This window comes from Galeopterus variegatus, unplaced genomic scaffold (assembly GCF_000696425.1).
Source record: "Galeopterus variegatus unplaced genomic scaffold, G_variegatus-3.0.2 Scaffold555, whole genome shotgun sequence".
Classification (NCBI taxonomy): Eukaryota; Metazoa; Chordata; class Mammalia; order Dermoptera; family Cynocephalidae; genus Galeopterus; species Galeopterus variegatus.
Window position 1 is genome coordinate 369,668 of NW_007726666.1, and position 24,272 is coordinate 393,939.

A 24,272-nucleotide genomic window follows, 5' to 3' on the forward strand; every position below is an offset into this window, starting at 1 on the left:
TAAAGATCCAGATAAACATGCCCTCTACGACTCCCTAATACACACACACACACACACACACGCACACGCGCGCACACGCACGCACACACACACACACACACACACAGAACTCCTGTTTAGGTCATTTGTTTTCCTACGTTATTTTCAAATATGACAGTGATTATTTACAAGACAGGTCTCACAGAAAATTGCATAAAACTGGCCAACTCTCCCATTAGCGTTCTCAGCCCCTAGCCTCAGCTTCTCTCTTGGTTTTGGAGCAAATATTCTGCCAGGTTCCATTTCCCATAGTGCTAAGGGTGTGATAATGTACTTTTCTAAGATGCTCATTAAAAAACAATAATTCTTTAAGTCTCTGCATTCCAAAAAGGAAAGATGAACTGCCAAGTAAGGGAGATACTCAAAGCTGTATTATTAAATCATTGTACCCTACTGAGTAAACTTTTATCAATCTACTAGGCCATTTAAGTAATTGAGGCTGTCATTCTTTTTACAGGAGAGTAAGTGCTAGTCTGTCTTGTAGGCAGGATAGCATTAAAATCTGGTCAATAAAATCCACTATGGTGTTATAAAGAAATAGTTGTACTTGGCCTGCCCCAAAATATCTCTTATGGCCAGGACAGGTCATAACTTGTAGTAAGCTAAAAGCAACATACTCTGCCCCATTCCAAGTCTTTGCACATGCTGTTCCTTTACCTGGAATGCCTTTTCCTGCCTCCTCCACAAGTTAACTCCTACTTATTCTCAAAAAGTTAGTTTAGGCATCACCTCCCTTGGGAAATCTTTCTGTTCTTTCTTACAATACCACCACCTAACATCTCCTTTCCCCAGTCTTGGTTAGGTATCCTTCTTATCTATTGCCACAGTAACCCCTGAAAATTACTACTAAGGGTGCTCAGCAAGGTGTATTTGTTTTTTTTTTTTTTTTTTTACTGGGGTGTTGGAATTTTTTATTTTATGCACAAGTACCTTTTAAGATATATGATTTGCAAAAATTTCTTACCATTTTGTGCGTTGTCTTTTCAATTTCTTGATGGTGTCCTTTGAAGCACAAAAGTTTTTAATTTTGATGATGTCCAATTTATCTATTTTTTTCTTTTGTTGCTCATGATTTTGGTGTCATATCCAAGAAATCATTGCCATGGTCACAAGGATTTACTCCTGTGTTTTCTTCTAAGAGTTTTATAGTTTTAGCTCTTACATTTAGGTCTTTAATCCATTTTGAGGGTTTTCTTTTAATATATGGTGTGAGGTTCAACTTCATTATTTTGCACATCAATATCCAACCAATGGTGCATATGGAGCACCAGTTGTTGAAAAGACTATTATTTCTCCCAAATGATCTTGGAGATCTTGGAAACTTTGTTGAAAACTCACTGACCATGGACTCTCAATTCTATTCCATTGATCTCCATGTCTATTCTGATACTAGTACTATAGTTTTGATTTCTGTAGCTTTGTAGTTAAGTTTTGAAATCAGGAAGTCTGAATTTCCCAACTTTGTTCTTTTTCAAGTTTGTTTTGACTATTCTGGGTTCCTTGCATTTCCACGTAAATTTTAGAATCAGCTTGACAATTTCAACAAAGAGGCTAGTTAAGAGTTCTCTAGGGAATGCATTGAATCTATAGATCAATTTGGGGAGTATTCCTATATTAACAATATTTAGTCTTCCAGTTTGTGAACATGGCATGTTTTCCATTTATTTAGGCATTCTTTATATTTCTTTCAATGTTTTATAGTTTTCACAGTATAAGTTTTGCACTTCTTTTGCAAAGTTTATTCCTAAGCATTTTATTATCTTTGATGATATTGTAAATGGGATTGTTGTTTTAATTTGACTTTAGGATTGTTCACTGCTATTGTATAGAAATACAATTGACTTTTGTACATTAATCTAGTATCCTGCAACCTTACCAAATTCATTAGTTTCAATAGCTTTTTAGTGCAATCCTTAGTTTTCTACATATGAGATCATGTCATCTACAAATACAGATCGTTTTACTTCTAATATGATCTTATTAATTTTATTTTCTTTTTTAAGTGCCCTGGCTAGAACTCCAAGTATTATGTTGAACAAAATTGGTGAGAGCAGACATCCTTACATTATTCCTTATCTTAGGGGGAATGTTTTCTTCTCCATTAAGTCTGGTGTTAGCTCTGAATTTTTCAGAGATACCCTTATGAGTCTGAGGAAGCTCCCTTCTATTCACAGTTTATTGAGTATGTTTATCATAAAGGGATGATGAATTTTGTCAAATGCTTTTTCTGTATCAACTGAGATGATCATATGATTTTTTCCTTTATCCCGTTGATATGAAGTATTACATTAAATGATTTTCAGACTTTAATCCAGCTTTGCAGTCCTGGTCTGATAAATCCCACTTAATGATGGTGTATAATCCTTTTTATATATTCTAGATTCCATTTGCTAATGTTTTATTGAGAATTTTTGGGCCTATATTCAAAATAGATATTAGTCTGTATTTTTTTTTTTATGATATCTTTTTCTGATTTCAAAATCTTCTAATTTTTGGAAGGTTTTGTAAAGAATTTGCATTTTTCTTTTTTTAATTGTGGTAAAAGACACATAACATAAAATTTAACATCTTAGTGATTTTTAAGCATATTCAGTAGTGTTAAGTATATTCACATTGTTGTGTAATGGATCTCTAAAATATTTACATCATGCAAAACTGAAACTCAATAACTCCTGAATAACAACTCTCCATTTGCCCCAGGACCTGGAAACCACCATTCTACTTTGTGATTCTATAAGTTTGACTACTTTAGATAACTCATATAAGTAGAGTCATACAGTTTGTCTTTTTGTGACTGGCTTTTTTCACTTAGCATAATATCCTCAAAGTTCATCCATGTTGTAGCATGTGATTAGATTTCCCTTTTTTTTTTAAGGTTGAATAACATTCCATTGTATGTATATATCATATTTTATTTATCCGTTCATCCATCTATGGACATCTAGGTTGCATCAACCTCTTGGCTATTGTGAATAAATGCTTCAATGAACATGAAAGTGCAAAAATCTCTTCAAGATCCTGCTTTCAATTCTCTTAGATATATACCCAGAGGTGGGATTGCTGGATGATAAGTAATTCTATTTTTAATTTTTTGAGGAACCTCTATACTGTTTTTCCATAGCAGCTGCACCATTTTACATTCCCACCAATGGGCACAGGGTTCCAGTTTCTCAACATTCTTACCAACTTATTATTTTCTGCATTTTTGATAGTGGCCACCTTAATGGGTGTGAGAAATATCGTGTGATTTTGATTGGCATTTCTCTAATGAGTAGTGATGTTGAGCATCTTGTCATATGCTTATTGCCCGTTTATCTTCTTTGGAAAAATGTCTATTAAAGTCCTTTGCTCATTTTTTAAACCAATTATTTATGAGTTTTTGTGCTGTTGTTGAGTTATAGGAGTTTTTTTAGTATATTCTGGATATTAACCCCTTATCAGATATATGACTTATAAATATTTTCTCTTATTTTGTAGATTCCCTCTCAACTTTGTGGGTTGTTTCCTTCAATGCACAGAAGTTTTTAAGTTTGATGTAGTCTTATCTATCTAATTTGCCTGTGATTTTTGCATCATATCCAAGAAATCATTACAAAATCCACTGTCATGAAACTTTTCCTCTATGTTTTCTTCTAGGAATTTTATAGTTTTAGATCTTATGTCTAGGTCTTTGATTCATTTTGAATTAATTTTTGTATATGGTGTAAACTTCATTCTTTATCAGTTTTCCCAGCACCATTTGTTGAAGAGACTGCCCTTTCCTCATGGGTGGTTGGTCTTGGTACCCTGTCAAAGATCATTTGACCATAATAATTCATTTCTGGCCTCTCTATTCTGTTTCATTGGCCTATATGTCAGTCTTTATGCTAGTACCACACTGTTTTGATTACCATAACTACAAAATAAGTTTCAAAATCAGGAGGTGTGAGGCCTCCAACTTTTTTCTTCTTATCCAAGATTGTTTTGGCTTTTCAGGGTCCCTTGAGGCTGCATAACAATTTTAAGATTTTTTTTCCTATTTTTGCGGGGGAAAAAAGGCCATTGGAATTTTTATAGGGATTGCATTGAATCTGTACATTACTTTGGGTAGTATGGACATTTTAACAAAATTATGTCTTTCAATCCATGAACATGGAATATCTTTCCACTTACTGTTTCAGCAATGTTTTGTAGTTTTCAGTGCACAGGTTTTTCACCACCTCAGTTAAGTTTATTTCTAAGTATATCATTCTTTTGGATGGTATTGTAAATGGTTTTTCTTAATTTCCATTTCAGATTCTCCATTGTTCACGTACAGAGATAATTTTTGTGTGTTGACTTTGAATCCTGCTACTTTACTGAATTCATTTATGAGCTCTAACAGTTTTTTGGTGAAATTTTTAGGGCTTTCTGTATACGGTATATAATCATGTTGTCCGCAAACAGACAATTTAACTTCTTCCTCTCCAAACAGGATGTCTTCTATTTCTTTCTCTTGCCTACTTGCTCTGATTAGCACTTCCAAGTGGGCATCCTTGCCTTGTTCCTGATCTCAGAGTAAAAGCTTTCAGTCTTTCAACACTGAGTATGATGTTAGCTGTGGGCTCTTCACATATGGTCTTTACTATGTTGAAGTTGTTTCTTTCTATTACCCGTTTGTTGAGTGTTTTTATCACGAAAGTGTTGAATTTAGTCAAATGCCTTTCCCGCAAAAATTGAGATAGCCATGTGGTTTTTGTCCTTCAGTCTGTTAATGTGATATATTACATTGACTGATTTTCATATGTTAAACCATCCTCACATTCCAGTAATAAATCCCACTTGGTTCTGGTGTATGGTGCTGCTCATGTGCTGTTGAATTCTATTTGCTAGTATTTTGTTGATTTTTACATCAATATTCAACAAGGATATATTACATTGACTGATTTTCATATGTTAAACCATCCTCACATTCCAGTAATAAATCCCACTTGGTTCTGGTGTATGGTGCTGTTCATGTGCTGTTGAATTCTATTTGCTAGTATTTTGTTGATTTTTACATCAATATTCAACAAGAATATTGGTCTCTAGTTTTCTTTTCTTGTAGTGTCTTTGTCTAGCTTTGGTATTAGGGTAATACTGGGCTCAAAAAATGAGTTTGGAAATGTTCCCTAATCTTTAGGTTTCTAGGTGTTTAAGGAGGATTGCTGTTAATTCTTTAAGCGTTTGGTAGAACTCTCCAGTGAAGCTGTCTGGTCCTGGGCTTTTCTCTGTTGAGAGATTTTTGATTACCACTTCAATCTCCTTACTAGTTCTAAGTCTGTTCATATTTTTTTTTATTTCTTCATGATTCAGTCTTGGTAGGTGGATGTTTATCCATGTCTTCTAGGTTATCAAACTAGTTGGCATATAATTTGTTGTGTTCATAGTATTCTCTTATAGTCCTTTTTTATTTCTGTGGTATCAGCTGTAATGTCCCCTCACTCATTTCTGATTTTAGTTACCTGAGTCTTCTTTCTTTTTTTCTTAATCTAGCTAAGAGTTTATCAATTTGGTTGATTTTTTTTAAAATGTTTAGTTTCATTGAATTTTTTTCTGTTATTTTTCTATTTTCTATTTTGTTTCCTTTTGCTCTGACCTTTATTGTTTCCTTCCTTCTGCCAACTTTGGATTTAGTTTGATCTTTTTCTAATTCCTTGAGATTAAAGTGAGGTTGTGGATTTGAGATCTTTTTAAATGTAAGTGTTTACAGCTACAAAATTTCCTTTTAGTACTGCTTTCACTGCATCCCATAAGTTTTGGTATGCTATGCTTTTATTTTCATTTGTCTTGACATATATTCTAAGTTCCCTTGTGATTTCTTCTTTCAACCAATGGTTTCATTACACTATGGTCTGAAAAAAATACTTAGTATGACTTCAATCTTTGTAGATTTGTTAGGCCTTGTTTTATGACCTAACATGTAGTCTATCCTGAAGAATGTTTCATATTTACTTGAGAAGCATGTATATTCTGCTATTGCTGGGTGTAATGTTCTGTATATGTCTGTTAGGTCCAATTGATTTATACAGCTGTTCAAATCCTCTGTGTCTTTATTGATCTTGTGAGTGGCTGTTCTATTAATTATTAAAGAGGGGTACTGAAGTCTCCTACTATTATTGTGCAGCTGTCTATTTCTCTCTTTAATTGTCAATGTTTGCTTCATATATATATATATATATATATATATATATTTTTTTTTAAAGATGACCGGTAAGGGGATCTTAACCCTTGACTTGGTGTTGTCAGCACCACGCTCAGCCAGTGAGCTAACCAGCCATCCCTATATGGGATCCGAACCTGTGGCCCTGGTGCTATCAGCACCGCACTCTCCCGAGTGAGCCACGGGCCGGCCATATATTTGAAAGCTCTGATGTCAGGTGCATATATATTTATAATTGTTATATCTTCCTGGTGAATTGACCCTTTTATCAATATATAATGTTCTTCATCTCTTGTGCCCTTCTGAAAGTCTATTTTTAAAATATAAGTATGGCCACCCTGCTTTCTTTTAATTACCATTTGCATGGGATACCTTTTTCTGTCCTTTGACTTTCCCTCTATATGTGTCTGTACATCAAAAGTGAATCTCCTGTAGACAATATATACTTAGATGTTGTTTGTTTTTTTTTAATCCATTTAGTCAATCTATACTTTTGATTGGGATGTTTAATCCACTTACATCTAAAATAATTACTGATAGTGAAGAACTTACTATTGCCATTTTGTTAATTGTTTTCTGTATGTCTTGCAGCTATTTTGTTCTTCTCTTCCCTTTAAAAAGACAGAACATTGGACACAAAGTTCACTCTTTTCTTTCCTTCCCAAAGGAGAAATTTGTAGTTGGGAGTTTCTACCTGATCTTGCCATGCTGTGTTGGCTGGGAAGATAATATGCACTAATTCCTACCTGCTTTGATATATCTCTTCTTGGCTTTGCGCTGCAATCTCTTAACTGATTTCTGGAGTTCTCACAAAGGCAACTTGGTCTGTAAATTTATGTTACATCAGTATCTGTGGGAGATGACAGCCTACAGCTTCCTATCTCACCATATTGCTAACATTACTTTTTAATTATTCTTTAAATGTTTGGTAGAATTCACCAGTGAGTCCATCTGGGCCTAGGCTTTTCTTTGTGAGTAAATTTTTAAGTATTACTTTAAACTCTTAGTTTGTTATAGATCTATTCAAATTTTCCACTTCTTCAATCAGTTTCAGAAGTTTGTGTCTTTCTAGAATTTGTCTATTTCATCTATGTTATCCTTTGGTATACAGTTATTTACAGTATTCCCTTATAATCCTTTTTATTTCTGTAAGATGGACAGTAATATCCCCTCTTTCATTCCTGATTTTAGTAACTTCAGTTTTCTCTCTTTTTTTCTGGGTCAGTCTAGCTAAAGTTTGTCCATTTTGTCAATTTTTTCAAAGAACTAACATTTGGTTTTGTTATTTTCTGTTTCATTAATTTCCACTCTAACCTTTATTATTTTCTTCTTTCTGCTTGTTTTATGTTTGCTCTTCTTTTTCCAGTGTGTTAAAGTAGAAGGTTAGGTTACCGATTTTAGGTCTTCCTTCTTTTTTAGTGTAGATGTTTACAGCTTTGTATTTCCCTCTAAACAAGGCTTTCACTGTATCTCACAAGTTTTATTATATTGAGTCTTCATTCTCATCCACCTCAAAGTAAATTCTCATTTCCCTTATGATTTCTTCTTTGACCCACTAGTTATTTAGGAGTGTTGTTTGATTTCCATATATTTGTGACTTTCCCAAATTTGTAAGTCAATAATTTTTAATTTCAATCCATTGTGACCAGAGAACATACTTTGCATGACTTCAATCCTTTTAAATTCAGAGCTTGTTGTATGGCCTGGTATATGATCTGTCTTGGAGAATATTTCATATGCACTTGAGGAGAATGTGTATTCTATTGCTGTTAGGTGGAGTATTGAGTGAATATTCTCTCTGGTATAGCATTTTAATTCCTTTAATGGTTTTTTTCACTATGTTTTTTGAGTTAATTTCTTTGTAATTGCTCTAGGGCTTCTAATATACACTTTAACTTATCAGAGTCTACTTCAGATTTATACTAAATTGGTTCTAGTTAAATATAGAAATATTACTCCTCTATAGCTCTATTCCCTCTTCCCCGTCTCTGTGCTATTATTGTTATACATATTACATCTATATATGTTACAAACCCAATGACATAGTGTTTTGGTTTTTTCATTTGTTTCATTTTTGAAACAATAACTGCAATTGAATATAGTCTTTGGGGCGGGGATTACCAAGTGTGGCAATAATAATATGAGGGGTCCTCAAAAAGTTCATGGAAAGATTCATATATCTTTTAATTCTAGTACCCTCGTGTAAGAGGATTTTCAAAATTAATCAGAGCTCCAAACTTAAGAATGACCACACCTAAATTCACAACTTTCCAGACTTCCATTTCAAAATATTAATGGACAGAAATATGATCTCTAATTCTCAGACTTGATACACTCTGGTTCCTTGGCTTTACCTGCACTAAAGCCCATATGTTCCCCTCAGAAGTGCATTCTCCTTGCTCTACAGAAGGAAATGCCAACACAGACAAATTAAGAAAAATGTCTTATGAAAGGCAGTGAATACCACCTCCCTGACAGAAAGATTACTAATAGCAAAACACATTATCCAGATCATCTCTTCCCAAACAGAAGGAAGGTAATGCTACAAGAAAAAAGAGAATATTCATAATTTCATTCCAAAAATAAACTCTCCTGAAATCTGGCTTGAGTTGTAATTTCTCTTCCTCTGAGGCTCTCCTTACCCGAAATGGGGTGTTGATTCGGCTTGTAAGTGTGTCTAGAATGTGGACATTCTCATGCTGGTGCAATAGGATAAAACGGAGGAAGATCTCAAGTAGTGCTGGCTCGGAGATGCTACGCAGGAAAAGGTCCAGATATGCAGTTGTGGTCATGACCTCCTCCACAGTCACCTGGGACCAACGACAGAGTGAGCACAGATTAAATCATCCTCTTGATGCTGTGAATACATGCCTCCCCAATGGCCCCTGGCCTCACCACAGCGACCCCATCAAGGCAAGAACACGCCTGCCATGAAAACACACTTCAGAGCTTTCTCTGAAGCCCATAACCTATTCACATTCCACAATACCTCATGCTGCTTCCATCCTTTAATTCAGTAAAGGGAAAGCAAAGGCATAAAGAAGTAATTCAAGTGTTCTGACAACTCTAATCACCAAATGCAGTTCAAATACCATAAAGATTTTAGTGTGTAATCTAAAATGGGGAAAAAAGATAATAGGAAGTATTTACATGGTTTGTAAAGGATTAATTAGAAAGCTTAGTATAATATGTTTCATTATTAGTCATCCAATAAACATTTATTGGGATCTGCTATGTACAAGGAGCTAGAAACATAAGAACATAGTTTATGTCCAGGAAGATGGGCTATAACAAACAAAAGGATAATATAATAAATTGTAAAGGAGAGATACAGACACAGAGTGCTACAGATGTGCAGATGTGTTTCTGGAGAGTTGTAAGTGGGTTTTTATAACCGAATAATATACATAAAGTGTTATTTATAAAGTGCTATAAGAGTTTACAGCTTATAAAGTAACTGTGACTTTTTTATAACACAAATTAGTATTTCTACCTGGTGTAATTTTCCCATGCAGTAAATTGTCAATCTTTCAGTGAATAAGACTCTAAACAGTCAAGTTTTTCAAAGAGCTTAAGATTTAATTCTTAAAGAATCAAAATTTTAATCTTAAACATTCTGACTCTGATTTAAGAGCTAATATATGCTTCTTTGTCCTAAAATACAGAGTATAACATCTTTCGATGAATAGAGGTCATCACCAGGGTCATCAATTGCCCATTCAGGCATATAGAAACACCCACACTCGAATGCATGAAAATTACCAGAGAAATAGTTCAAACATTCAGATTCCAACAGCACACCCTAGAAATCTTAGAAATCCTCCCACTAGGAGTCTAATGCACTTGATTCTAAACAAAACAGATGGCAGTGCTTTTTGAGTGATTATATCTTCTCTTTTCCAGTTCTCCATCTTCTTTCTTCCTCCCTTTAAAAGTGTTAGCTGCCTCTTTATCATACTGTTACTGGGCCATTCCTTTTATAGTACATTCCTCTTTTAATTTTCTGCTTTCAAAATCCACAGATCAGTTTAGAAACCAGATGTCCAGATCTGCTACATAAGTGGAGATAGGCCCTGAATGGATGCATCTGTGAATAAAAGCTTGGTGATATCTATTTTGGCTGCTTAAATTACTTTTAAAAGGTTCTTGGTGCTCAGCTAGGTTCTGGACAGAGGAGTATAGGTAGATAAGGTATTAGCAAATCAGTTTTGTCTGTTTTCTTTATTCTAAGCAAGGCATGCTTATATAGTCCATTCGAATTCGCTCTCTCAGAATCTACTGAGAACTCACACGGCATGACCCTGAGTGTCCTGAGCACAGAATCAGAGTGCAAACACCTCTGTCCCAGTACAGCAACAACACTGTGAGCCCTCAAACATTCAACACACCACTGTGTCATCTGCCAACTTTACAAGGCTCTCTGTGGCCCCCAAACAGCAACAAAAGCAGTTAAGTATCAACCACTTGGCAAATAAATTACATTGAGAAGACTTTCTCACAGGCTGCCTCTGCTTCTGGAACAATCTGCTTCTATCCTTGTGTTTTCTGATGTTCAGTGTTCTCTAGCCCCATGTACATGGCGCTCCTAATGTCCTTTGACCTGGGACATAAAATGTGTCTTTTCCTCATTTCCCCAGTGCAGTGTACAAAGCCTAGCACATAAAAGGTACTTTTCTTGAAAGAATGAAAGTCCCCAAGGATCTAGCAATTCACATTTGCCAGAGTTGAGCTTAACTTTTTTTGTTTGTTTTCTTTTTTTAAAGAGATGACTGGTAAGAGGATCTTAACCCTTGACTTGGTGTCAGCATCACACCCTCCCAAGTGAGCCAACCGGCCATCCCTATATAGGGATCCAAACCCGCGGCCTTGGTGTTATCAGCACCGCACCCTCCCAAGTGAGCCAACCGGCCATCCCTATATAGGGATCCAAACCCGCGGCCTTGGTGTTATCAGCACCGCACCCTCCCAAGTGAGCCAACCGGCCATCCCTATATAGGGATCCAAACCCGCGGCCTTGGTGTTATCAGCACCGCACCCTCCCAAGTGAGCCAACCGGCCATCCCTATATAGGGATCCAAACCCGCGGCCTTGGTGTTATCAGCACCGCACCCTCCCAAGTGAGCCAACCGGCCATCCCTATATAGGGATCCAAACCCGCGGCCTTGGTGTTATCAGCACCGCACTCTCCCAAGTGAGCCACGGGCTGACCCCTGAGCTTAACTTTTAATTTTTTCTTATCTCTACATGTTTCCCAAAGGCCCCAGAGAGTAGGGACATTTTTTATAAAGACTCTAAAATAAATGATGTCACCAAGTACAGCTAAGGGGGGAATGACTCACAACAACCTCAAACATTTAGTTCCATTAGCTCACTTCCACTCCACTACTGCAACCTTGGGGTCCTTCAGTGGAAATATAATCCAAAATTATTTAAGCATAAGTCTAATTCCCTAATAATCTTGATCTCTAGAAAAAAAGCAGTGACATCATTCTAAATAAGCCATGTGTGTAGTTTCTGTAATACCGTGTTCTCTACCTACCTATTGAGCACTTCTACACCAACATGTCATACAGAATTCCAGCCTTTGTACCAATAATGCAGCATCAGCTTTTCTCCCCTTAAGTTACACATGACCTTAATAAGCTCAAAAGCACAGCAATAAACTCTTTAGAATATAAGTCTTAGACTTTGGGGGCTAACATGAAAGGAGGGCATTAAGCATCTATTGTCTACTACTCTTAGGCTGGATAAATGAAAAGATTTTCTTTCTTTTTAGAAATCAAAGCTGTCATTTATAAGCTAAGAGGATTTAAGAAAGCACTTGGAGGGGCAGCATTTGCATAACATGCTGTAAATATTAAAAACCCAATTCCATTAAGCATCAAGTTGCAAATTCTTTATAAATCGAGGTCACACTCACCTTAAACTAATACCCAAAGCAGGGAAATTTGGTTCTCTTCTCTTTCCATGTCTTCCCTCCATCACATCTTCAGAGCCTTTAGAAGCCTTTTATCCCAGAAAATCTTTTCCTGCCCCATTATCTTACTTTCAGAAACTTCCTCTAATCCTCCCCAAATAGGCAACCTCCTTAATGAGGATGAGACCAGAGCCTAAGTGTGATCACTTGAAAGCTAACGATAAACCACCAGAGGAAAGACACTCTGCTGTGCAGAATGTAAAATGGAATCTTCCACTAATGCCCCAAAGAAGAAGTATCAGCAAAATAGGAAAGTAGCATCCTCTTCAAGTTCCAATTAAGTAGGACAATCAGATGTTAATGTAAGACCTTTTGCCATATAGATGACTAGTAATACTGATTTACCTTGTTCTATAAGAATTGCAGGTATCTACAAATTTACATAGAAATACTAGTAGAAATAGTAAATGAGGTTCTTACTACCATATCATACACAATAATAAAGCTTAAGAGTAGTATTTCTACCCCAAGGCCACAGTGACTGAAATAACCTAAAGAACACTCAGTTTCCACAAACAAACAATTATCCTTGGCAAGATAAGAACAACCCTAGAGAATATATCTGCTTAGGCACTCTTATGTGCTTACTTTTCAGCCTAAGTTCTAGAATGAAGCCCTGACTCGAATACTTGATTTTACTGCTAGAAAGCCCAGTTTAGTCCATCCTTTGAAACGATCTGTTTTCACCCCCCTTCACCACCCTCTTCTAGCCCTTGCCTGGCTCCTTCTCATGCCAAATGCCTTCACTAATCCCTTAAACTGGTGTTTTAGAAACTACAGTTTGAAACCCAATAGTGGGTAGTGAATTCAGTTTATTGGTTCTTTAATAGTTTAGACCAGATTCAAATAGAAAATATTAGGATACACTACATGTAGTAAGAGAAAGTACTGTTTTATGAAACTTCATAAAATAACATATTTTGTTGAAAAAATATATAATGCAATATATTACATGTATGTGCTTTGCTTGTATATTCAGTAAATATATATATGCAAACATATTAAATATATTTCTGGCTGTAAGCTGTGGTTAAAAACCTGAGAAAAATACTATACTACACAATTCACAATCATCTTTTCCATCCTTTCACCCACCAATTTCTGCTGCCAGTTCCCTGTCCTCCAGGCTGTAACCCAGCATCATCTGGCCTGGAAGAAGTGCACACACAGCTGAGATCAGTTTTCTGAACAGGAGGGCAACTGAATTTACAGTCAATCTACTTCTTTGTACCTTAGCCTAAGAGCTCCAAAAGTGTATTTTCGTTTTTAATTAGAAGTTCAGGTTTCTCAGAAATGGACAAAATGTTTTCTTTCTAAAAGGGGGTGGGTGGGAAGGGAGGAGATGACACCATGTGTCACATTCCACTTCTATAAAGCCAAAACTCTACCAAAAAAATAAAGGCCCAAACCAAGCCTAGCCATCATGCACACAATCACAGCAGCACATGAACTTAACGTGTAGTGTAGGAGTGAAATTGGGCATAGAGACATTCTGACCTTTCTGTAATCAGCTCTAGTTGGGTGATTCTATTTGCATCTAAATTAGCACCTGAATCCTCCCTGTAATGGCAGGTTTATGTATGTCCTGAAAAATAAATTTCCTACCTGCTAATTGTTTTTTGTGCTCCAGTCACATTGGAGCAAACAGATGGATTCTACCTTCTGTCACTCAGGCAGGTGGCAGGCAGTAGAGAGAGGTGACTGTGACACCCTCTTCAAGTTAGAAGGCACCCTTCCTTGGCTTCTCCTTTGATGCCACAGGAGAAAACAAGCTAACCCACTGTTCATCTGGGTCAGCAGTGAGTCCTTAGCCCCAGTGGTGCCAGCCAGAGCGAGTTACCAGTCAGCCCCAGGAAAACAGAGCCCACCAAAGGCAGCAGAGGGAAAGGAAAGATGAGCTGGATCCCATGAAACAGGAGTGGAAGGGTCTTTACATGGAGCACAGGCTACAAGCCTGCCCGCTGCTGCCGGGGAGACACAGCCAGTGTTCAGGCAGGAGGCACGTCCACCCGCAGGCCCCACGGCAGAAGCTGGCCAGGCTCTCCACAGCTATCGTCTTCCCTGCAAGGATACAAGTGCCAAGAAGGACGCTCAGTACAGAAGGGAAGACAGACATCCTGGTTCTCAGCGAGCAGCCCTACGGTTTCAGCCAAAAATTGAGGACAGAAAACGTTCAATTACTCAAGGTCTGAAAACAGTCTGCAGCTGATGACTCAGACTCCCTCCTCCAGGGCCCCTCCCCCTCCCTTCTGCTCCTGGACCTCTAGGCCACACACTCCACTGACACCACCACCAGCGGCAGGCTGGGGGGGCAAATGGAGGTGACCGCCAAAGTCAGTAAGTTGGCCTATTTATTCCTAAAGTACCTGAGGAAGGAGGAAATGAAAATGATGGCTACAGTGAGGATTTCAGCACCATATTTTGAGAAAAATAACTTAAAAATACAAGCCAGTCTCTGCCCTTTTTTCTCCAATATTTCTTTAACACATCTGTAATAATTAAATATATAAGTATAATAAACTTATACCTTCTGGGAGAAAAGGGAAACGGTAAATAAATGGCTTTTCGGGGTTCTTCCAGACCCTGCATGGTGAAACACCTCTCCATCTACCCAGTGAAAGGTGGGACCGGGGTCTTCCGGGGGACAGCCAGGCGTGGGGGACACACTCTGGGAGGCAGTGCCACTCCTACGGCATGGGCAATGGGGTCCTTCCAAGGCCAGGAGGTTTCCTCGCTAAGCGCTGCTTCCCCGAGGCATGCTCCCAATGCACTCCACTGCCCGAACTCAAGGGAGGTGAATACACACTGTTCTAACTGGCACCCCTCCCACAAGTACACCTCTACTATGTGGGATTTGGTTGATTTTTTTTTGTCTATGTTTCCCATTTTGTTCTTAGTGTGCAGATTACCTTGTCATGAATATCGTCAACTGTGCTGGATGCTGTACCTTTTTGGGTTCCTAACCTCCCCTGTGCGTCTTGGCACGGGGAACATATCAGGAATGGCCCTATTCAGCAAACATTTGTTAAGGACATGTGAAAGTTCTCAGATGCTGGGGACAGAAATAGAAACAAAACACAGTTCTGAGTGCTTTGCAGAAGCCGAAAGCACTGGGAAATTCTAATTAAGACCTGAACCTATGCAAGATCTACACCCGCAGTTACAGAGTAATGTTAGCCTTGCAGATAATATGGTTGCCAGCACTCAGTAGAAAGTAAGGTTTTGAGGAAAACAGAGAGTGGAAGACGATAGAGATTGGTTTTCAGAAAGAGCACAGGCATCAGAGCTAGACAAACTCAAGTTCAAATCCTAACATTTATTACCTGTATCACCCTGATTGTGTTTTAAAATCTCTGACCCTGTTTCCTCCTCTGTAAAATGGGGACAATCCACTATTTCTGAAAGTATTAAGAGGATTAAAGATAAAGTGCTTAAATCTCAACACACAGAAGAGATTTGTAAAGAATGGCTACTATTTTCTGATTTAAGACATCGGTTTAAAATAAGCCAAATAGGGGCAAAAAAGGACTAGGAAGTAGGTGGGATGTTGGTGGTAAAAGAACAATGTGCCTGTCTATACATTTGGGGGGGGTTACAATAGCCCTTACAGAAAATGAGCACGTCTTCTATTTTCACCCCTCCTTCCCAATTTCCTCTCAGGCATTTTGCAGAATCAGATGTTGAGATGGTCACAAGGGATGATCCAGGACAGCTCCAAAGATTACATGTGTCCAAGGACAGGCTGGAGTCAAAGAAGGGACACAAACTCTCTGAAACATTTTTTTCTTCTGTATTTGCCAATGTTAGCCAGTTTAAACCTTGTTGAAATCCCACTGGACCAGTTGGCCAATATTTGAGAGCAGAAACAAAGCTGTCATTGCCAGCAAAAATAGCCCTAGGTCCAATGGGCCCACGCTACAACTAGGATTGGCCACATTGAAAAGTCACTGCCCTCCTAACATCAACATTTTTTTTTATCTCTCGCGTATCATAAACCTCTCTGTCCTTGGAGGAGTCAGCAAATGGCTATTTCTAAACCCTCCTTTCCTGTACTATGTATGCATAATTTGTACCCTACGACTTCATTATAAAACAATTTATCAGAGTGTAATTCAATATATGATCCATTATATCTGAACCTCATCCAATACAGCTTAGCTATTGAAACACCTTAAATATCACATAAGAAAGGGACTTCGTGGCATGGCTCAGAGGTCAGAATTAACAAGGAAATTTGAGGGTACTGTAGCTCAGAAGCAAAGATGCAAAGAGCATTCCAAAGATCAGTTGATTCATTTCTTTCTGGTTTACTAATTGCTCCAGAAAGATTCTTTTCTGCTTAATACAAACTTCTTAGTTGCAACTTGAAAAACAATAATATTACTGACCAGTTATTGAGCATCTACTGTGTAATTAAGACCTGTTCTAAGCATATTGTTTCTGGTTTTTTTGAGTTCATACAATCATATGAGAACTGACTCCAGATGATCTAAGCAGAAAAGATACTTACCGAAAGAAAGCACACTGGGGAAAACTCACAGAAACGTTTACCAGGTGGCTGGAGAAACAGGCTCAGAAAGGAAAGGAGGTCAGATGCTGGGCAGCCAAAATACAAAATACCCACTACTATACCGTTCTTCTAAACTCAGATGGAGATGACACCGCTTCCTTTAACAACATAGTTCAGTGTAGCTCACAATCTTTTGAATCAGAAGAAAGCATTTCTCATTTTAAAGGGAGATTTCACCTGATATAATTTAAATTGTGCCCTACCCTGCCTTCACCTTACAAAGAGGTGATGGAGAAATGAGTCCCCCAAAATTCCACTTTCTTTCTTATTCTGGAATTCTTATTAAACCCCCAGCTTCCCCTTTTCTAGGCCAAGTCAATTCCCTTTCTCAATTTCTTTATGCATTTACCCACCCTTTAAGATTGCAAACTTACTGCAGAAGTGACTATGTCTGACCTACAGAGTGAATTCTCAAAGGACATGGTGCATCATCAGGTACTCAAAGAGTGATCAATAAACTCATCAAGATGCAAATCGGCAGCCCTGTTACTAATAAAAACACTCAGGTTCACAGCCCATATTAGGAATGCCTTCATTAGCAGGGTGATTAGACTAATTTGACAATATCTGGACAGCAAAGAAAAGTTCCCATTTATAGTGAATAACATTTTATTAAAAATCTACAACCAACTTGTGCCAAGCTCTTGAATTACAGCAACCTAGAAAAGTGGTCCATTGGAAAACAAGGAATGCTTCCTCGAGCTTCCCCCTATTTCTCTTCCTGATTAATAAGACAGTAGTATTGAATTCTGATGAGACTGACATTAAACTCAACAGTAGAGGGGAAATGGCCGGAGTCTCAACTAGCATCTGCGTCAGAATGAAATGCCTGAGAAGGACGACAAGAGGGTGGCATCTAGAGCCTGCCACTCCATCACCCCCCACCCCCACCCGCAATTCAATCTCCCCGCTGGGTTAAAGGTTGCATTTAGGGGCGCAATTTTATATTTAGACCGAGCATCTGCGTCAGAATGAAATGCCTGAGAAGGACGACAAGAGGGTGGCATCTAGAGCCTGCCACTCCATCACCCCCCAATTCAATCCCCACCTGCAATTCAATCTCCCCGCTGGGTTAAAGGTTGCATTTAGGGGCGCAATTTTATATTTAGACCAATTTTCCTAGACACCAAAACTAAAACAAAAGCAAGCTCTGATAATAAAAGACAGATTTCACTCCTTGTTTATTTTCCATGAGAGATGGAAAGACCTGAGCACAATGGGAAGACAGAAAACACAGGTGTCTGCCTGAACAAATCCAATAATTCTAGTCATTCAGTTGTTTGTTATCCCAAACCTGCTCATCATCTAGCACTGGATAATCGCAGAGAAGCATCCTGTCAGAACCATTCCTTCTCTACCTCACCCGAATGCAATCCAGACACAGAGATGAGGGGACAGCGGGCCCGTAAAAATAGTGCAGGGCAAGAGAAAATTATGGAATGAAGGTAAAATAAACAGACTAAACCACTTTTCTGTTTTCCTTGCTTTTTGATTTTCTTACAACTACTTGAAAATTTGCAGGGCATTTGTTGCTAATAAATCTTTAATGGTCTCTTAGGAGAATACAGGGAAATGATAAAAGATTCACACCAACTTTCAGATCAGATTTTCCCTCCTCTCTACATTTGTTTCCAGATGAATGCCACCTGGCTGCCTTAGACAATGTGGGGTTTTGTGTGAGTTATTTTTTGTATTTTTCTGTGTGTAGAGAATATGGAACCCTTCCTATCTTTTCATAATTCTGATGCTTAAGAACAGAATCTGGCATGATCTCTCTCATACACTTGTTGAAATTAAGAGAAAAATATAGGGCCAGCCCGGTGGCGCACTGGAGAGTGCGCCGCTTGGGAGAACGGTGGCACTCCCGCTGAGGGTTCGGATCCCATGTGGAGACCGGTTCCCGCTCACTGGCTGAGCGCAGTGCAGGCGCAACACCGAGGGTTGCGATCCCGTTGCCGGTCCCCAGTACGGGTGCGACGCTGAGGGTTGCGATCCTGTTACCGGTCAGTAAAAAAGACAAAAAGAAAAAAAAAAGAGAAAAATATATACAAATATACACAATTTTCCATCTCAAATCAGAAGTAAATGGAAGCTTAACTTATAACCCTAATTTCATCTCCTACTATGGTAGAGAAGTGGAATGAGATACTACAGAGAGGTCAGAGGAGTCTCTGCAGTACCTGTAGACTGGTTCAGACCCTAAAACTTTACTCTGTGCTTACGTGTGGTAAGGCAATGAAAACAGTTGTGTCATCTAACTTTCATAATTTTAAAAATAATAAAACTAGGTGAGAAGAGCTGTACTAGGAGAAGAGACAGAACCAGGAATGTATAGGAACAAATGCTTAAGACCACCCCTAGGCTACCTGAGCCCAAGACTTTGAGCCACAGCAAGCCCATATGGGGCATTTCTACAAATTAGTAAAAGGGTACTAATACAGCAAAAGGGTCCCCTTGGGCAGAGTAGTCCCCTAGGCCCACAGTTTGGTAAGCAGATGGCCTGGCCAGAGCAGAAGGTATCTTCTGCCAATTAGAGAAAGGTGCCCCTTCCTGTGGGTGAACACAGAACCATGCCAGGGCACAAAGCCTGGCAAGCGGAATGTGAATTCCATCTCTCCTGTTTGCACCCTCAGTAGGGTACCCTTGTGCAGTAGACAACCTGCACAACTCCATGCAGTGGCCCTGCCAATCCTGTGCCTTTTCGATAGTTATAACAACCTTCCAGCTTCCCATCAATAGAAACAAAGTTTTATTATCATGTAAGAAGCTCTGAGGTTTGTGGCAGGCACTACTAAATATCTTCCCCAAATTCCTTCTCCCTTTCTTCCTTGGCAATAAACTCTGACTTTTTAGTTAAAAACCACATTTCCCTGCTTCTTTTGCATCTAGATGTGGCTGTATATGTCCTGGCCAATGAGTGGTAAACAGAAGTGGTGTGTGGAGTGGTGTGCGGAACAGAAAAAGACCATTGAAGGGCGTTTTCTATTATCTACAACTAAACCTTATGCAAACTGATATGGTATTGTAAAGCTACACAACTAGGCCAGTTGTCAGGTTAGGGCCATAGCTACACGAATTGTATGGCTGAGGCAATTGTCGGACTCCTGACATTGTAGCCAATTGTATTGTTAAAGCAATTCATAACCAAAGCCAAAACGTTTCATTATTTTAGTTATTCAGGGCTAGTGCTCAGACCCTTCAAACCTATTGTACATACTGGGTCAGCAGACCCCTCACACACAGGTCTATGCTAGGTAATTGGGAAAGATCCTGGGAGCTGTCAGCAGATGACACGAGCTCAGTCCTCAGCAACAGCAGCAGCACCTTACAGGTCCAGCCACTTACAGGTCTGGCAGTGGCCTCTTGGAGCATCCTGGGGACACTGGCAGTAACAGCTTGCAGCAACAGCCTCCAGCAGCAGTAGCAGTTCCCGGGGGCGGGGGGGGGCATACAGAGGGCGTGAGGGCGGGGGGGCGCCCTGGATCAGAGCCACTCCTCCTTTATTCTTAAGTCATAACCCAGGACACCTGCATGCACATGCACAATTATATTAGACAATAACCAAGGAACACCTGGGCGCACGTGCATACTTACATCAAATGCTCGGCAAGATTCTGAACATCTGAGGGGCCCTGACCATTTTCCTATATTTTCCCAACAAGTACTTTCTCTGAAAATAAGACAATTTGGTTTGTAAATCAATTGCTAAAGCGATCTCATCCCCAGCATTTACAACAGTGCCTGGCATTTATTTGTTGAATAAATTAATAAATGAATGTTTTATACTAAGAGAAGACCAACAAACATTTGCAGTCCATGATAAAGCAGAAATGTAATGTTAAGATTAATCTAGTAACCCATTCTCCAATCATCCAAAGCATTATAACATTGTTTTCAAACTTTTTAAAACTTTGACTCTTAAGAAATATATTTTACAATATATAATACTCACTGTAAAGCTACATGACTGCACCAGTTGTTGGGTTAAGGCAATAGCTACACCAATTGTATTGTTAAAGCAATTCATAACTAAAGCCAAAATGTTTCATCATTTTAGTTACACTAAGTTTCCATTTGTATTGTCCGGGCTAGGGCTCAGACCCTTCAAACCAGTTGTAGAGACTAGGTCACCAGACCCCTCACATGCCAGGCTGGGTCACAGAACCCTCACACACAGGTCCACACTAGGTAATTGGGAAAGATCCTGGGAGCACATTGGCAGATGACATGAGCTCAGACTTCAGCAACGGCAGCAGCAGCTCACAGGTCCAGCAGGGACAGCTGCTTCTCAGAGGGTCGGGGGGGGGGGGGGGGGAGGCCTGCGGATCAGAGCCACTTGTCCTTTATACTTAAGTCTATAACCCAGGACACCTGGGTGCACATGCACAATTACATTAGACAACCAAGGAACACCTGGGTGCATGATGGAGTTTGGATGTGTTGTCCCCTCCAAAACTCATGTGGAAATTTGATCCCCAGTGTGGCAGTGTTAGAAACTGATTGAGTCATGGGGGCGGATCCCTCATGAATGGATTAATGCTCTCCCTGGGGGAGCGGGGTAGTGAGTGAGTTCTCGCTCTATTAGTTCCCGCAGGAGCTCATTGCTTAAAAAGACCCTGGCACCTTCTCTCTCTCTCTTGCTTCCTTTTGCCATGTGATCTGCTTGTACCTGCCAGCTGCCTGCTGCTCTTCCGCCATGAGTAGAACCAGCCTGAGGCCCGTGCCAGATGCAGCTGTCCCAGAATCGTAAGCCAAATAAACCCTTTCCTTTATAAATTACACACTCGCAGGTATTTCTGTCATAGCAACACAAAACGGACTAAAACAGTGCACGTGCATATTAACATCAAATGCTCAGCAAGATTCTGAACATCTGAGGGGCCCTGACCATTTTCCTATATTTTCCCCACCACTCACCATTACTAATAGTTTCCATTTTATTCTAAGTGCTATCAAATTGATTTCACGACTCATTAATGTGATGACTCAGTGTTTGAAAACTCTGTTTAAAAATATATTAACTTCCTTGTTAGCTTTTCTGTGAATAAATAAGAGTTAATGCTAATATTTAATTTTAAATTAAAAACCTAAAATGCTTTAAATTTAATGGAAAGAAACAGTGGCACAAATAACCAAAACACTGCTTATTTTGTGCTTGATATTTTTGTATTATAGTTAAATATGATCACTAATGCCTTGAGAACTCTACAACATAAAGTAATGAAACTGTCCTGGGAAAACATTCCTGGAACTTTGGAGTTGCTGAGAGCTGGCTATCTGTGACCTGTCTTTCCCCAGTACCAACTCCTGCTTTCTATTCCACACTATAAAAAGCAAGCACCCTCTCTTGACACTCATCAAAGCCGGCCTGTCCTTTCTCCAAACCTGGTTCATAACTTTCTACCCTGGGTGGTTAAGTACTTGTGTTAACTGTTCTCTCTCTTTGCTAATCAGGAAATCACAAATATGCTTCTTCCTAAGCCAGGATTCTCTCGGGGTCCACAGATAATAATTTAAGGAAGAGAAAGCAATCATGAGGTAGTAGAAACACTTGCATTTTATTCCTTAGTATATGGTGACCATGGGCAAGTCAAGTAATCTTTTGGTGTCTCAACTGCTGCAGCCGTAAAACAAGCCTGATGCCTCAGACCTGCATAATTATGTAATCTACCACAATAAATTCACCTGTGTCAATAAAGAAAGTTAACGATGAGATGTGGTGAAAGCTTCTGTGAGAAGTACCCTCCTCCATAGATTTTTGTGAGAGCATAAAGAAATGAGGATCTACAAGATAATAGAAAAGCACTTTGGAACATTTAGAGGACTCTCTAATGCATATATAAAGCTATCACATAGCAAATATAAAGCCACCACATAAACCTTCTATGGACAATCTATTAAAGAATAGAAAAAATCATCTATTTCATATCCTCTGTTCCTTTCACAAATATTAAGCTTTCAGACTCTGAACATTTCTTTCCAATCACAAGCCTTCATTTTCTCCGCTGTAAAATGATGCTGTTGAATTAGACGATCTACCCTCTCAGTTCCAAAAATCTGAGATTCTTTGATTACATGTCAGTTACATGAAACTAAGAGCTAATTTCTTTGCCTTGGGAGTTTTATTTTCCAGCATCACCAACATGTCACTCTATTCTAACGTAGTGATGAGGGAACTAGCCACTTTCTCTTGACACCTTTATTTAACCAACTGCATATTTATCAAGTGCGTTGCATGTGTATAATACACAAGGGGTCTTCAAAAAGTTCATGGAAAAGTGTGTCATAAAAAGCTATGCATGATTGCAAAATTTTTTTGCACCAAAATAAACTCGTACTAACATGTTATAACATGCCTGAACAGGACCTAGTTTGAGGAACTAAGAAAGATAAGAGAGCGGTTTGAAGAGTCCCTATCAGAGCAGTTGAAGCAAGACCAAACATCAAATTTATGGTGACTAGCCGCTGAGGATATGCAAAAGAAGTATAAGAAGTATCTGTCCCTCAAGGTACTTACAGCAGTTGGCTAATAAACCTCACCTGATGAGACAAGTGCTAAGCTGTATGGTCCCATGGGAAAGCTCAGTGGCAGTTTAGAGGTTAATCAGTGTGCACTGAAGTGCAAGGCTTGTGCCCAGTGTGGGGCTTGTATTGGGACTTAATAGATGCGTACACTTTGGACAGACAGGAAATGGAAAGGATAATCCAGCAGGAGCACAGGAACAGAAACAGACTGTACAGAGGACGATGAGGACAATGATCTGACTTTGGATTTGCATTTGAAAATCACAAGGGGAAGGAAAGTTAATAGGCAGGATAGGGCCAGATTAGGAGAGGTTTCAAAACCAGGTGAAGGAGTCTGGATTATCTTGTGCAGGTAAAAGGGACCATTATAGGTTCTTCGGTAAAGGGGTGACATTTGAACCACCCCCATTTGTTTTTTTAAGTATGAATTACTACTTCCAAATTCTCAAGAACTTAGAAAGGCTGGATTTTTGTAGATCCGATATAGAAAAATGAAGCCTCCAATTCTAATGTTTCCTTCCACATGCAGGATCTCCTAGCATGGAACGACTGGCCTCCTTGCCTCCCTCAGCAATTCTTCCCCAGGAAAGGAGGAATAACTTGTTATTTTGATGAGCTTTGGGTTAAGCCTGTCCTTTCCTCTCTCTTTCTCTGGAAGCCAGGCACACCACAGGCTCTGCTTCTGCTCCTCCACACCACAGGTTCTATGGTGTGTGAGTGAGTCTATCTAATTCTGGGATTAAATACAAGGAAATCTTGTCCACGAGTATAATCCCTATTCCTAGCATCACTTTTACTGGTAATAAAGGTGCCATTTATAAACCTGCCATCTGCCTGATTCATTTCGTGCATTTTCAACTTGCTGTAACTCAGATGGGAAGGAGAGCCCTCTACACCTCAATTAGACTATACTGCAATGACTTTTCTGAAACTGCACTACAGGGCCCTCAGCTATGCGAATTCACTTTACGCTGCTTCACATAAATGCTTTACGCTCTAGG

At 39.0% G+C, this 24,272-nt stretch overlaps 1 protein-coding gene across 1 annotated transcript in view; it reads right to left on the minus strand.

The window, feature by feature from the left end:
• FAM160A1 (family with sequence similarity 160, member A1) overlaps window positions 1–24,272 on the minus strand; it is a 100,051-nt gene that overhangs the window by 32,641 nt on the left and 43,138 nt on the right. Inside the window, exon 5 of the mRNA XM_008570014.1 lies at window positions 8,842–9,009. Within this exon, the coding sequence (XP_008568236.1) occupies window positions 8,842–9,009 (168 nt within the window). The remainder of the gene's footprint in view (window positions 1–8,841; window positions 9,010–24,272) is intronic.